General features: G+C 48.0%; 4 protein-coding genes across 4 annotated transcripts; all 4 read right to left on the bottom strand.

Moving 5' to 3' along the window:
- Positions 1-310: 310 nt before the first annotated feature.
- On the bottom strand, positions 311-1,423 carry FSST1_004040 (histone-fold-containing protein; the record flags this gene model as incomplete). Its single annotated transcript, XM_083230176.1, has 4 exons — positions 311-681; positions 772-890; positions 954-1,087; positions 1,163-1,423. 4 exons carry the CDS (start codon positions 1,421-1,423, stop codon positions 311-313), a joined length of 885 nt encoding a protein of 294 aa, XP_083087470.1.
- A 1,587-nt stretch (positions 1,424-3,010) lies between these two features.
- FSST1_004039 (uncharacterized protein) lies at positions 3,011-3,844 on the bottom strand (the record flags this gene model as incomplete). The annotated part of the gene is made up of 1 exon (XM_083230175.1): positions 3,011-3,844. The coding sequence occupies one exon, from the start codon at positions 3,842-3,844 to the stop codon at positions 3,011-3,013; it is 834 nt and encodes a 277-aa protein (XP_083087469.1).
- Positions 3,845-12,470: 8,626 nt separating this feature from the next.
- On the bottom strand, positions 12,471-14,237 carry FSST1_004038 (uncharacterized protein; the record flags this gene model as incomplete). The annotated part of the gene is made up of 1 exon (XM_083230174.1): positions 12,471-14,237. One exon carries the CDS (start codon positions 14,235-14,237, stop codon positions 12,471-12,473), a length of 1,767 nt encoding a protein of 588 aa, XP_083087468.1.
- Positions 14,238-15,111: 874 nt separating this feature from the next.
- Positions 15,112-15,832, bottom strand: FSST1_004037 (uncharacterized protein; the record flags this gene model as incomplete). Its single annotated transcript, XM_083230173.1, has 3 exons — positions 15,112-15,522; positions 15,579-15,655; positions 15,709-15,832. The coding sequence occupies 3 exons, from the start codon at positions 15,830-15,832 to the stop codon at positions 15,112-15,114; spliced, it is 612 nt and encodes a 203-aa protein (XP_083087467.1).
- Between the last annotated feature and the right edge of the window lie 410 nt (positions 15,833-16,242).

Below are 16,242 nucleotides of genomic sequence, written 5' to 3'. Positions count from 1 at the left end.
CCTGTCGGGATGTTTGTGTCGGTACGTTCACTGCGGCTGGGTTTGTCTTGTGAGAGGGCAGCGAGTAAGGAATGCTGGAGAGGGGGTTTATTTAGGTGCGTAGCACGACAGTTAATATGCAAGCTTGGAATGCGACAGGCGTCCGGATAGCGAACTGTCAAGGTCGCCTATAGTTACGATACTTGAAGGGCTGGTGAGAAGTATATAATAACGTCAATTAACGATATGTGAATTATGTATGGTACGATACCGTTATCTATTGGTCTCAACTAGTCGTCCAGGAGAAGGCTTGACTCTGCACTGTAAATTTTTAATCGCTCTCGTCCCCATCCAAAGCCTCGTCTTTTTCATCCTTTCCTTCCTTCACCTCAAGAGCGTCTTGGGGGTCGTCGCCACTAGCTTCTGCTTCGCCCTCTTCCTCTTCCTCGTCTTCCACCTCATCGTCGTCAGAATCTTCGGGGATCTCAACTTCATCTTCAGTCACGGCGTCCTCTTCGGCGTCAGCATTACCGGGCTCAACGCGGGGGCGCTTTGCCTGCGGGCCTGTCGAAGCAATCGTCGTGTCTGCGTCAGTCTCAATGTGAGACGTGTCAGGCATGTCGGTGTCTGCGCCGTCTGACTTTTTGGCGCGGACCTTTTGGCGGTAAGATGTGCGCTTCTCTGTTTGGATGGCGTTGAATTCTTGGTACCATATTAGCAGTCTTGATTCGTTTTTGAACAGTATATAGACTGCCTTTTGTAAGAAAGGAGAAGGCCGGAAGATGGACATACTGGCAAACTCAGCTTCGAGGGGTTCGCGAAGGAAAGCAAACTCGGTCTCCTCCAGGGCCTTGAAAACATCTGCAGGGGAGATAGTCTTTTTGCCAGCGTTCACGGTGTTCTCGTTGGCGCTAAGGATTTCAGTCAGTGACGGGGCCTTCATAAGAAGGGAGATCCTGTTAGGAGAGACATACTGAGAGGCTAGGTAGTTGATAAAGACAGTGGTGCTTTGGCTAAGGGCCATGATAGCATTGGCCTGGATCTGTGTGTTTGGGGGCAACACGCCCTTAGATAAACGGGTTATTATAGACTTTGGAAGGGTCAAGTCCTGTTCATCGGGTCAGCTACTGTGTCTATGTGCTCCCATCTGGTTAAGAAGTGCTTCTCCACTCATTTGACCTACCTCGATAGTAATGTGCTCCTTATGCTCCTTGTCCTTGTCTTTATCCTTCTTTTCTGTGGTCTGTACAGGCGAGGACCCAGCTTCACCCTCGGCAGTAATAGTCTCAGCACTTATGGGTGCTGGGGCTGGTGCAGAGGCATCGGCTTGTGTGGATGCCACTGCTGGTGCCGGGCTTGGTTCCAGTGGTGACACATCATCCATTGGGACAAATCGTGCGGTAGAAGTGTCGCTTTTGCGCGAGCTGGATTTGCGCGGCGGCATATTGAATAGTGATGGCCGGTATGTTTACTAGATGAAGATAGTCCTGAGAGTTGGCCGTACCCGAAATATATTTTTCTGGCTGTTTTGGAGCGTGTCGAAGGAGCGTGTCGTTCTATCCTGTCCTCGGATTTAATGAAAGAGAGCAAATCCAAAATAGCAACCACTTGGTCACCCAACTCTTATCCCTTTCAACCAAAAGGATCCAAGTCGAAAGTGAGAGAGATAGGTAGGTTAGGTAAGGCAGGTATCAAAGTTAGATAAGCTTCCTCTTGTAAAAGCCGATAAGTGTTGGTCTGATGACAGCTTCCTGCTCAGTTGCTGGGTTGTATTCGATGGCGTTAATTGGTCGTTGGTAGTAGGTGAAATGAAGTGAGGTGAGTTGCAAGTTTAGTGAACGCGCGAGATGTGGCTTGTCGAGACGCGATGCCCCGCTGCAAGTGGCTAGAAACGCGTTAAGTGGTTTCATTGTGGGACAAGTTTGTTGTGAGATGAGAAATTACAAATGTTGAGAATAAACAAACATCTCTGGACACCATCAATTGACTGCTAAGAGCAAAGTACAGTATCTTATTATATGAGTGGAGAGCCCTGATTGAACACCAGAGACTACAATACAAAGTCACATCGCCTGTCGCCCATGTGCCAATTCTAGGTAGTCACAAGGATATATAGATGAAATGTTCATCAATCAATCTTGTTCAGTTTTATTGTTGTGTATATCTATGTATCTAGCAATACTGCTAGGTAGGGTAGTTAATTGGCAGCTCATCATACTCTGCCAAAAGATAACATCTGTCAAGTTCCTAACCCCCACCTCCTGACAAAATTCCTCTCATGTTCCTCGACTCAGTGTCATGGCATCCAGTTGCATGAAACGGACACTATTCTGTTCCATTCATACCGCTCGCTTGCTTAATCATAAAAGCATTTAAGTAAAAGAGAAAGTAAAGGAAAGTCCGGGGTATATCCATCATCAAAATACAAAAAGATCTTCCGTGTTCCGGCCGGCGTGGACCAGGATATAAAAATCATGCTCCATCAAGGGAGTAAAATGAGGCGGACTCGGCCGAGGCTCATCGCGATACTGCCTCTTTGTAAGAGGAGTGAGAAACGAAAAACAAAATGAAGAGAGTGGATTAATAGGTATCGTTGAAAAGAATGTCGGAGTGCGGTGAGATGATAGAGTTACGTCGAGAATCGTATCTCCGGACCTCTTGGTCAGTAACGAAATGAGACAATATCTCAGTGTTAATGCCGAAGACCCGTTTTATCCTCCATGACCATCGCCTTGCAAAGCACAGTGAAGCAAGGACAGCAATGGCCAACATTTCCAGTCTGTGGACCGATAAGTCTTTCAGAAATGGGTCAAGACGATTCTTGCCCCGCCATCTCTCGTTGGGACCGGGGTTATGACGGGGTTTGAAACAAGCCGTCACGGAAACAATTTCTCCATGCGGTTTGGGATGGCAAGGTACTGGGGTACGTATGTTCCATTCGCTTGCTTATTTGATGAGATGGCAGAAACGTCTGTTTTTGCTTTTTGGGTTGTTCGGTTATGTAATTCAGATACAGATGGAACATCCGAACTCAACCGATAGCTCTGCCAATCTCTGATTGGCGAACGAGCGGTCGTGGTGAAAGGCCTCCTAGGTAAACCTCTTCGTCAAATGAGAGACGACTCGTGTTGGACATGAAATGCATTCGTGGCTGCTGTCGTCTGATATCCAGTGATTGGTGCGTCCGAGGCAGGTATTCGCTGGAGCTGCGAGTGCCGTTGAACGTATCGGGATAGTGACCATGCCAAGGATCTTGGGGGGAAACCGCGCTCATAGTACTGCTGCGGCTGCTGCGAGTTCGACTATGGCGCGATGAAGGAGGGAGTTTCGCCAATCGCGAGGGTTGACGCTTCATGGGTGAGATGAAAGCATCTTCGCCTTGGACAGCCTCATCAGTAAGACCTGGCCGTGAGTTGGGGGCGCGGGCAAGGACTGGCGTCGAAGGTATATCGATACTACGCTTGTAATGAATTGATCGAGGGGAGAGTTCTTCGGAAACTCGAGGATGGGGACGATCGTAGACAATAACGCTTGGAGGTTTGCGAATGGAGCTGAATGAGGTACTCTTTTGTCTTTGCAGATACTCGTGTTCTTGTTCTTGCTCTTGTTCTTGTTGTTGTTGTTGTTCCTGGTCTCTAGTCTCCCGGTTGGCGGCTTCGATGATCTGGGTCTTCTCATGGCTCCTATCTCTCTTCCACGATTCAATTTCCTCGTCGTTGATAGGCGTGATGCCTCTTTTCATGAAGAGAAATCTGCGGCGTTGGCGGCTACGGCGCCATAGAAACCATCCAACTGCAGTTATTGCAGTGACAGGAACCACAGTCGCGAGGACGACGATGATGACTTGGATTTGGGAGTCCTTCATAGTGAAATCTCCATCATGTGTCTATATATGAGGCGTTGAAGACGCAAGTGAGTATTGGCTGAAAGCACTTTTTGCTGGCGAAAAGGTGCAAAGAGAAGTGAAGATGAGCAAGTGTTTAAACTTTAGAAGAAACAGTTCAAGCGGTAAAGCAACTAAAGATATGGTTAGAATCTAGTCGAGGTATCGCATAGTTGAAGTTGGGGTTTGGTGATGATATTAGACGTTGGCGGTCACACTTAATGTGACGACCATTGCATCTCATTCATGCGAAGAGTATACTCTTGTAAGGCAAAGAAAGATGTGGTGCGGAGGGCAGGGCAAGGCAAGGCAAACTAACAGTCAAGTCACTACTCAGATTCAAACTCGGTGAGTGACAGGGTCGGTCGGAAGGATTTGACTCGACTAGGATCAGGACGAATCGAGTCAGTGTAAGTCAACCTCGAGTTTTCGACGTTGACAAGGACGTCAAAAGTCGGATCAGATAAAGTGAAGGAATTTAGGTGAGCATATATCGACCAGGGAACTCAATGGCCCTGTGTATGGACGAAGGTCAAGGAGACAGCTGTGGGATGAGGATGGGGGGCCGATTGAAGCTATATAGAGACTGGGGGTTTCAATGGGGTAGGAAAGGGTGTGCAGCAGTAGCAGGTGGCGTCATGGATCATCACGGTCAGCGTGCAGTGCTAACGAATTACTAAGATGGGTCTCTTAATGGTCGTTACTGCATGTTTTGCTGTCAATTTTAGTACCTACTAAGAAAGAGCAGCACAGATGAGATGGTGAGAGACAGGAGAGGAGGCGTGAGGAAGGAGTGGAGTGGAGCGAACTTGGTGGTGGGTAAAGAGCAAATGGGTGTAAGTCAAGTGAAGGTGAGCTGCTGATACAGGAAACCCCTGGTTAGGAAGCCACCAGGAACCGACCTGCCAAGAGCACGACAACCAAGAACAGAACAGATGCAGGGCAGGACTCGACTGCAGGTTCCGCCTGTGGGTACATGATATTTCTTTTTCTTCTGATTGTTTTCTTTTTCGATCAGGTACAGGGCTCGAAAATGCCCTGCATTGCATCTGCAGTCTCGTCTCAAAGAGTCCAAAGACAACGCATACCATAGTACTAACTCAAGATTCATACATACATCCAGTATAAAGTAACCTAAAGCAGGGAGATCAAAGTCTGCAGCCAGTATAAATCGATATTCGACGTGTGCCTGAGAAAAAGAGTGAAACTGGAACAATTCCCGCACAACCAATCCTCGACTCGTGCCTTGCGTCTCACTCGCTCTTTTTTCTCTCTTTCCTGTCCCATCCATCCATCGGTTCAGTCCAGTCAGTGGAACGAAACCCCTGAACGTTTTAGAGCCACATTTTCTAGTGCGATGCAGTGCAGTGGGGCCTCCTCTGAACGCCACGGCAGGTCCCAGAGAGAACGGGCGAACAGGGCCTTAATGGGCTCTAGTGCTTGTGCTCGATGGATTTCAGTGGGTCACTTCAGCCGCTAAGATACACTAACTCTTCGAACGTGGCATCCTTAGAGACGTCCAAGTTGGTGATAGTGACAGTGATCATTCAGTCAAGTTAAGCCTTGTATCTTAATATTTACTGATTCATGCGTTGCAAATTGTTTCTATAGCCCTATATCTGCTTTATTACCTTCTTGCCAGCCTTACAGGGTATCATTACTGGCAAGTAGGTAGGTATGTAGATGGTGTCAAGTGCAGTGTTAACTGGCTGGCAGTTGTGTATCGGCTTTCTCTTAGTTGTTCCTTGCCTTCCTACCCGATCTCGATCTAGAAAGCGCATCGCATCTGAAGAAGAAACTCCTTCTACCTCTAAATTCCTACCCATCGCGAAATGCTTCCTTCATTTCTTCCTGTCTCATCCCTCTCAAGACAATCCCAAACTCTGACCGGTATTATCAACTCATCCACAAATCGAGCAAAGTTCTAGCCAGGATCCCCCAGATTCACAGCCTCACCTCCTCTCTACAAAAACCCCTCGCATATTGAACTGTCCGCCTTTTCCCCTTTCTCGTCTGAAAACACGGGTTCAGTCTGGCCCCATTAAGGGTCTAAGACATGCAGCTGAACTGACGCTTATCATGTGTCAAGGGAGGCAGATACGCGCATATCATATTGGGGATGCCTTACAGACAGAGTACAACTCATTACAGACAAGAATATACCATACCTTTCCAAGAGCATACATAAAACCCCCAAAGACAGTTGACGGTTCGGGCCCCTCGGTTATTTCCTAGCCCGGCGTGGTCGGCACGTCACACTCGCATCTCACAGATTGGCACTCGACTAATAACTTCGTCGCTCTTGGCGTGATGAGGCGGAGATGGAGCTGCAAGGGAGCAAAGGCCAACTGACAAGGTTGATAACATGGCCTCAAAACACGTCCTAGTCTGGAATGCGTGGAGATTACCTCGGTCTTTGTTTTTATCCTGCCATCGTGAAGCGATTGTGTCTCACTATACCACGTATCCATATGTTGTCGATAATGCGGTCTAGAATGAAACGCACCATCATGGTGTTGCTATGTATTCAGACTCGACAGCTCTCCACAATCTTCGTTCACGGGACGAATACGGGAAATTGCCTCGGATAGAATAACTTGCGGATACGTACGCTCTTATCCTAAGCCCATGTGCTGAATCATGGCGCCATTTAGCCACAGCAGCTGCCGAATTTCTATTGTCGTACTGTGGAATCCCATCATGCTTTGGTCTGTCATAACAGAACAGTTGAACCGAAACATCTGGACCGGGCCGGCTATTTGCTCATGTTCATGTTCCTGTGGACAACCTAGTTAGTTTGTGCATACGGCACCGCGAGTGTCCGAACCACTAGCTAACACGAATTCGATCGCTTGTCAGGCTTGGCAAGCTCATGCAAGTATTCAATTTATTTGTGACGTTCAGGGAGCATCAGACAGTCACCTTTTGTGGAGATATCTCCCATTGTCGGGACTTGATATCTTGACAAAGCATAGAGCGCGACAGTTCGACAGGGCCAGGTATTACTTCTGGCTGAGCAGTTTCTTGGCCTATTCTCTGGTTCTATAATGCCTTTGCTTTTTCTGTGTGGGCAGTCATCAGTGAACCGTTGTCACCTTGTTGCACATGGATGTATGTCATTTGACTGCATAGAGTAAGTAGCCTTCAACCACAGTTCTATTGTTGCTTCAATTCACTAGCACAGAGGCAAACGTCAGTTAAGCAAGCTCGGCATCCGATGTACCGAGCGGGGGTATGACAACAACACATCGACCATTCTACCAAGCCTAGAACTTTGATCCCCTTTTTTGTCCTTGGGTGACAATATAGCCGGTATGAACTTGCCTATAAGGTAGACGACTGCCTACATCATCTTCGCCCTTTCGGCACCACAGTGGAGGGCTTCCAAAAATAAGCCAACCTTCAGCCTCTTTAGGCCGCCTCACAGAGTCTGTCGGTCGAATTTATCCCTCACTACAGGCCACGTATCGGTCTGGGGAGTTCAACAGCTGGTACGCATTTCATAGTTGATCAACGAGACAATGCTAGCCACTATGTAGGTTTTGAGGCTGAGACTCTTCACCACGTCGTTTCGGTTGTCGCGGGGTCAAGCTATAGAAACTATCGGCTACTGTGGAGCTGTGAATTAATATTTGAAACAGAGCCCCATATGTCATTCAAGTCAAGCCATGATGGCAAGGTCGATGTCGTGATGCGCTCATCGGGGAATACTGTAGCTATTCGGCTTTTTCTATACAAGGTTGGGAAACTATCTTGAACGAGGCAACTAAGTATGTGGTTCTTTCGTTGTTTATTGGCGAGGCTTTTCTAGATCGAATCTACAGGTTCCATTCGACGTTGCTTGTTCCTGGTTCCTGGACGGATCACGCCACTAGTGATGGACAGAATGCTCCTGATACAGACCGCTATATCATGTTGGGCGACGGTTTCAATCAACAGTAGAAGGTATGCCACTCACTAGCCACTTGAACAATGACTTGTTAAATGAATGCTCGGCTATTTTGTTCTCGATCTCAAAGCAATGGTATTTTGTCTTGGAATTTAATGACTGGTTTACCACGATCGCGATTCTCTCAAGAACAGGCAATCAAGGGAAAGAGAAACAAGAGAAAGCCCAAGCGCTTACTGACTTTGCCCGAGTGAGCCATGGTCTCCGGGAGGCCATGATAAACGGGCGGGAAGAGCCTATCAGCGGGACGGCACACTGACCAATCTTGCAGTTAGTCTCTCTAGCTTCTGGCTGTTCCCCTCTTCCATGAGCGATCTATCCTCTTCGTCTAAACCTCTTCTGTCTGGGCGCCGGTCTCAGTTACAATCCTCTCTTCCAGCGGACTTGATTCATCACCCGACCACTTGTTTAATTGATCAGTTTCGCTTTTTCCCGCAACACAGACTTGGAGAGTCTGGCTGCTTCTCCACTCTTTGCCGAAACGATATCGATCTTCTCATGGGGTTTGAATATCTGCTCGGACAAGATGGTTCAGGAACCAAGCAATTGATCAAACATCTGCCCTCATTCATGTATCCTATCGTTACTGCTTCATAATCTCAATCAAAGGGTATCTAGAGAGGTGACATACTTGGCAAAACCAAGGCAAAACACATCGATGAGTATTGATCCTTGTCCATTTTCATTCCGAATGTGGAGAAGGAAGATCAGGGGCCCAAGCTCAGCTCTTAAAGTTGTTGGTGAACATCTCTCCACCAAGTTCATACACGATACACCGCTTCTTTATCAGAGGATGCGATGAGACGAGACGGGACCCGCTGCTCGAGCACACTCAACAGCGATTCAGTGGGTGCAAGAAAGCAGGCTAATATTAGAGCAAAGGCCTACCGGAGTCCCAAGTCGTCCGACGGCCTCAGCAGCGTCGAGTCTCTTCCCGCAACATTGAGCGTGGCGGTCTACTGCGCTTTCCATGTTGTGGTCAGCCTGCAGGCTTATCCAAAACAGGTGGAAGGATGCTGAACCAAGGCTCTCTATCGACAGAAGGGCACACCTCAACTGAAATAGGCTGAAGTGCCAGCCACGCCCAGCCTTGTCGTACTTGATCGCGCTTCTACTGCAAGGCACGCGCCTTCTTAACCATGGCACCATGGCGTAACGGACTCTGCGAGGGGTAGAATGAACAAAAAGAGCCATGTCCAGGGTCGGCCGCTGGTTGGTCTAGTTCGATACATCGTTTGTCTTGTCTAACCAATACTGTGACTACAGATCGGGCTCCAAGAACTTTGTCCCGATCAAGTCCGTGTGTACTATTCGCCAAAACATTCACATCTGGCATAGCGATAATTCGCACTGAGGGGGTGACATGACTTGCAGCAGTAGCTCAATCAGTATCACTCCGGTATTTCTCTCGCTTCTTGAGGTGGTGCACGTGCGGGACAAGGCTGAGAGCCCGTGACAGTAAGTTTAATTGCGCTCGAACACCAGAATAACTCGGGGAATGGATGGGGTGGAAATAGGTTGTCCATCATCCTGAAGACTTGAGTAAGAAACATGGAGGTTCTCATAAGCAATGAGATCTGCAAGCTTACATTATAGTCGAGACGCGGAATTGATATCAGCTACATGTTCTAATTCACATCAAGATTTTGAACGTCAACTCGGAGACATGCTATCTCGGCAATCTCTGTATCCGTTCAACTCCATATGCGGATGAATATAGAATATGCCCGGGCATTGGCGGTGATGTGCCAGGTTTCTTGTCTACCTACCACAATTCCTACTGAGGAAATAGCGCAATGAAACATAGTAAAGCGAAGCAGGCTGGCAAGCTATACTCAATACCACGATGCCTACGTCGAGCATGCTGCATTGCCTAGGGTCCTCACAAGCGATGTTACTACATGTCCATATCAGTCAAGGGACAGTCAGTCAACAACACCAAACAGCATCATTAAGAACCCACTCTATATGCGTTTCTCCTCCCCCGCTGTTTCAAACATTGAATTTACTCCACATTGACATGCATTGAGTATGGTCTAAACAAGGGACCGTTTTCTGTTCGGTTTTTGCTAATGCAATGTACGATGATCCCTCGACCCTCTACTAACTAACACAGTCTCCCATTTCTCATCTAGCATGAGCTGTCAGCATATCTTCCTCCAATTGCGGCCTCTTTATTTTTCCGTCAACGCCATCGTCTGCATGCGACAAAACCCAACAGGATACAAGATATCCACTGCTCTTGTCTCCTTCTCACTCTACTTTCCTGCTGTTTGATGCAACAGTGAGTTGCATGACTCGTGTATTCAACGTCCGAGAAGAGCCGCAGGACCCGTTTACTCACTCCGTGCATACACAAGGTTCGCAAGAAAGCACTCATTCTACCTAGTTGGATCCTGATGAACTGTGGCTGGGCTTGGCTTGGTTTGACAATCTGAACGGCTTTTGAGGCTGCGGCAAGCTAAGCTAGTGAGGCAGGGACTGGATACAGGCATCATCCCTGTCTTGGGATGATCGATCGTTAAGCGACTTTTTAAGAATGTGTTTGTTAGAGGTTCTTCCTAGGTGCTTTATAAAATTTGCTTCTCGAAAGACCTAACGAATATTCTATAACACGGGTAGATACAGACTTTGCATTGAAGGTTCGTTGTCGGGCCGGGTTGAACTACTCTGACCAATTCTCCACCAATATTTTATTCACGGTGGCCAAATCAAGACCTTGAATCGATACTGCAACCAAGCGGTAATGCAAGTACACAAGAAATACGACGTTCGATAATCAACTCCCTCGCAACCGGTTCTGTCTGCAAGAAGAGTCTTGCCACTGCGCATTCGGTGGAGTTTGGATTCCATCTCTTAATAATAACTAATGCACTCCAAGCTGACTCGCATTCAGTTATCCATGTCATGATCCAATCCGATAGAGACACACGACGGACATGATATCCACCGTGAAAGTTACCAATGTGGACTCTGCTTTACGACTGCACGGTCCAGCTTGACTGAGTTTTCTGCTTTCTAGGCTACTAGGCTCCTCCCTTTAGGCAATGATGCGGCTCTTTGAACTTCACGAGGCATGAAAGAAAAACGAAAAGGAACCAACCGGTTGTTGTGATAGAACAAGGGTCTTTCGACAAATCGTTTACTCGAAATCCATATGCAAGCCGCGTGCGGTGCCAGCAGATCGTATGCAGCAGCATGGGACGATGCCGACTGTCCTGTCCTGTCATTTCACATTCCAGGACTGTGGTTGAGGTTCGGTTTTGTTCTGTTCTTTGTGCTGCAAACACCTTCCAGGACTAGGGGGAGTAGAGGGCCTCAAAATCAGGCCGCATCTTGGTCAAAGAGGATCCGTTGGCTGGCTGTCGTTCCTTGGCCTGTTCCTGTATTACGGCCTAGGGCTACAAAAGATGGTCGCATGAAACGTGGCATAGCTACGGGTCACTGTTACTATATTGCCACTATATCACCTTCCTGTTCCTGTGTTTATGCTTGCTCCTCCTTGGAAACACCAGTTTTCTGATCAGAAAGCTTATTGAGCATAGATTATACTCATGCAGCCGCTGACAGCTTGCCCGGGGGCCACACGTCTAATTAGTTCTCACCCACACCAATTCTGGTGTTTCAAGATTGTTGTTTTTTGCCGGCTCCCGGTTATACTGATATACCCTTCATTATGAACCAGGTACAACCCCGTCAAGGTGATCTGGCCGTCTTTATCCGCAATTCGCCATAGGATGTTGATCACGATACACCCATTACGGTCACTTTAATTTGATGATATCGAAGTGTTATCGCCTAGTGGGGTTACACTTTTCGTCCGCGTGTCAATGACTTGATATCAGTTCTTCTAATACATACATACACATATGTGGTTCCATGGGCGTCATAAAGCCATTCGACAACGTTGTAGCGGTACAACATGTTCATCACCACTAGATAACCCCATCAACTTATACCCACATGCTATATTTTACATCTTGGCATTCGAGTGCCAAGTGACTCTCCGTAAAGTGCATGTGAGACTGAAACGAAATGGCTGACTCGTCAAGCCACTCTCATAACAGTCTGAGCTTCACGCCCCCGTCATTTCCGTGCATAATGTCCAACGAGCCACGCTCGAAAAGGCCTGACTCTGTGTCTTCAAACTTTATACTATTGTTTCGGAATTGGATGTACGGTGAATGTTGTGACTGGCGGTGTGTTTGCGCCTTGAAATGGCGATCTTGACTGTCGATGCAGGGTAAGTACTAAAGTAGGTAGGTAAGTGTACCTAGGTAGGTAAGTAAATTTGGTGAATTTGTGTTGCAACATACATACTTCAACAAAAGTCATTTGAAAACATAATTGAATCTTTCGATGATTTTATATATTTCTCTGTGTATTGATACACTTATACCGACCTGGGTGGGATACACTGGATTAACAGACAAGAGTGAGTACGTTTTGAGAACGCGTTTCAAGATTGCAAAAGAGATAAGAAAAAAGAAAAAGAGAAAAGTCAATTGAACGAATATGCCACTTGGTATTCCGTGTTAAACGATCCCTTGGTCTACTATAACCAGCAACTGCGCTGGGACGACACTTGTCGTCCTCTTCCCGCCATAAGCTGACAGCTTAATTGGAACCCCAGAAGTCCTCCTCCTACTATGCTGCCCCTCATTCAACATCTATAAAGAAATGCCGACCTGGCTCAAGACGATCTGACGGCCCTATGTTGTAGTCAGGAGGAAGTGGCTTCATCAACATGCACTCATACCAAGCTTCCTCGCATCTGCGAAGACGCTCCTGGCAACACTTGAGTTCTGCGTATATGCCAATATCCCTCAGGAAGTCCAGGACATCGTAAGTACATTCATCGGAATGGTCATCACGAGATAACTTACCAATGACATTCATGAACTGTGCAGGATCTGCGTCTCGAGCCCACTCGAGCAAACGACACTGGATCTTGGCCCAGGTGACAATCCACTCCGCATCAAGAGTGCCAGCAGCGAGACGGCACTCGATAGTCGGGTTGCTCGACCGCTCGCACTGATGAGATGATATTTCACCTGGGAGCTGCCCGATCCAGTTGCTGGTGTGGCCTTTACCGTTGCTCTGGCCCTCTATGGAATCAGTCAGCAGGTATGCAAGCTGGTGCGCACCGATATCGCAAGCCAAGAACTCTGCGACTCCTTTCCACGCAAGCTTCGTGTTAGCATCAACAGCGTCAAGGTTAACAGGATCTCCGTTATTCCTTAGGCGGACCGAATCGATTTTCCATCTGTTCTGTGGGAGGGTATGGACCTCCCGATGGGAGATGGGCTTCTTCTTTGCTCGATTGTTGTCCAACAATAGAACAAGACCAGGCGATACACCAGATCCCATGAATTCCGAGACTGGAAAGTCGATTTGAGGAGGTAGCTCGCGACGGGTGGATTCGTCGTCAAGCAGCGCAGCTCGTTCGTCTGAACATAATCTCACTTGTGCACCTTCAAATTCCAGTTCATCGTGCCGTGGTCCCTTGGGTCTCTTGGGCCGCTCGAAAGGGTTGCTGTATGTGTTTTCCCAATCAGATTCGTCATCGTCATAGGTCAGCTTTAGCGTAAATGGATTATCGTCGTCTCTCCGGAGGTGTTGACGCAAAGCCGTGTGGGAGGCAGCGGGACTTTCTCCAAACTTCCTCGCCCTTGAGATAAAGCGAGGCACCATTCGCGGCTCCTGGCTCATTATCTGACGATGTGCCTCGTTGGCAGTTAGGCCCTTGACGAAGTTGATACCGTGCCGACGTCGGATGGACTTTGACCAGTAAGCGAAGCTACGTGTAGGGCAATGGAGCGTCGAAAGGACTGGTTCCGATGCCCAGAAAAGCGCGGCGTAGTTCCTCAGCGCACGCAGATCGAGTTGATGAGGTCCATTGCCAACGTGAACGTGGAAGCCGCAGGTGGTGTTGACCCGGACTCGTAGATTGGTAGTCAGCAGTCGAACAACCGCCGAGATGAGGTTATATGCCTCATCAGAGGAATACAATGGTGGACTGGAGATCTCCACGGAATCCCAACGAGTACTGTAAGCGTCCCTACGGCAGTTGTTTTCGGATACACTGCCGTCTCGCGTAACCACCCATAGCTGGTCAGCTGAGCTATGAGCGGTGAAGCTACTACTGACAGTGAACCCGTTGTCTCGCAGCAATTTCTTGACGGCTTCATCACCCCAAATATACGTAGCTGGTGCGAGATCTGGCACATCTTTGTCCATGTCGGGAGTGCGTTGGGTGTTGCGAGCCACGAGAAACTCTAGCTCAATACCAAAGCTAATGCGAGGGGGGCGCGTATAATCGTCCTGCTCCATCTTGTTAGTCTTGGGCCCTTGGTCGTCTTGGGCAGTCTCCTTGCCTTTCTGCTCCATGGTCGGTTGTTCGGTACTGTTGGGTAGGTTATTCATGGTGAATTGTTTTGAGGATGTTCCTGAGTATGATATCGATGATGGTAGTCAATCAACGAGAGCCTGCTCTGTTGGTTTTTGTGTGTCGATCGAAATGTTGCAAGTACTGGATGTATCCTAAAACTGAATAATTCTGGATGTTGAGAGATTAGCAAAGACTGGTAGACATCTCTATATATACACCGTTTCGACATTGTTCAGTATCCCTGATGTTCTTAGATAGACAAGTCAATATGTCAACCGGCAATTATTTGTTGATTTGTTCAAATGTCGTGTTCCTTGAACAAGTCAATATACCAAACACATATTCATTGTAACTCTTCGAACAACCATGAACAATGCTTTTAGCATTGTTTGTTGACTGAACACAATTGTAGCAGACCAAATCATCAAGGGGGGATGGAGCTATTTTTGCAGAAAAGAAGTTTCTTCGTTGTTTGTTCAATATCAAAGTATTCCTACTCCATTTCGCCTCTTGCTATGATTGAATTGGATGGTAACGCACAAACAAATAACCACCGCCATTGATGTTGCCTTTCTCTCATCCCCTGAAAGGCCGAACAAGGACGTCACTCAATTGCAGGTCGATCCCTAATTCCCCAATCCGCCTATCTTTACGCCGAAGCGTGTCATTACCTCATCCAAGCTTTACCAAAGCTTACATCATCGGGTCTTTACTCATCAAAAGGTATCGCGTTGCATGTCGAAAAGGTGTACTGTGTAATAAAGTGGGCAGTAGAAGTGAAAATAAGCTGCTGAGCAACCCCGACACGACACCCACCCACCGGCAAGGTACGGCACGTGGTGGTGGGGTGCCGGGATGGTGTCGTGGCACTGCTAACCGCAGCACCCCACGCTTCAGCCCCGAAAACACTTAGACGAGGTATGCCAACATGCCGAGAGCAACAACGGCGGCGGCACCCTTACCTGCTGGCGCCATGGTAGGGGCAGCAAAGGCATCAGAAGTTGTTGTAGACACAGCCTCTGCGGTGCCACTAGCGTCCGACGAAGTCTGAGTGGCCGAGGCAGTAGCAGTGTCGGTGGCACTGGAGCTGGTATCGTCATCGCCATCGTCGTCGCTAGCAAGGTTCTTAGGAGGATTCTGCTCGGCGCACTTGGACTCGATATTGGACTTGCATTCCTCGCTTCCCTTTTGAGTGTTGGTTTGCTTAATGCATTGCCCAAAGAGTTCTTGACAGATGAATGTGGGCATGGTCTGGGTGTAGTACTGTAGACCGGGGGCCGAGCTGTTTGAGGAGCATGTGCATTCCCAGTTGAGGGTATCCTGCAATGGCTCGTTAGTTTCTGTGACAGTTGGAGGCTGCGCTGAGCCGAACATACATCGTTACAGTTGTTCTTAATAGTGTCGTCCTTGCAGAGAGTATCGCAAGTGTTTTGCTGGGCTCCGCACCAACCGGCTACGGCAAGTTAGCATGCACCGAAGTTGTAGTGGATAGTTCTCATCACGTACATCTGGTGGTGAGCTGGACAGTGTTGGGATCAATGGTCATATCGAGAGAGTCCTTGTAGGTCTTGACAGACTGGGCCGAGACGGCCGAGACGGCCATGGCGAGGATAGCAAAGGATGAACGCATCTTGAATGATGTTTTGAGTTTGTGAGTAAAATCGAGTGTTTTTAGAAGTGATGTGAGTGATGATAAAAAACAAGACGGCGCGATAAGTGAAACAATGATCTGCGATGTCGGTTCTTGATGCTTTCGCAAAATAACAAGAGGTGGATAGACCTTTTTATGTCGTTGTTTATGCAGAATGTGAGAAGAAGGAAGAAGACAAACGCGACGGGTCCAGGGCAAGTGCGTTAGATTTTAAACGACGGGAAGGGAACAGAGACCGAAAAGCCTTGGGTAGGTTGCTTTTTGGGAGGGAAGGTAATGATCGGATTTGGCCTGGGCTTGGCTTTGTCTGGGCAGGTGCGGCCACTGACCTCGGTTTGATTAGGTAGGAGGTAAATGTCTGTAGCCCCGGCACCCACAACCCGGGTCTA

This window comes from Fusarium sambucinum, chromosome I (genome assembly GCF_050947815.1).
Source record: "Fusarium sambucinum isolate potato_lamoka chromosome I, whole genome shotgun sequence".
In the NCBI taxonomy this organism is placed as follows: Eukaryota; Fungi; Ascomycota; class Sordariomycetes; order Hypocreales; family Nectriaceae; genus Fusarium; species Fusarium sambucinum.
Note: the sequence above shows the minus strand (reverse complement) of the source record. Positions and strands in the feature narration are given on the sequence as shown.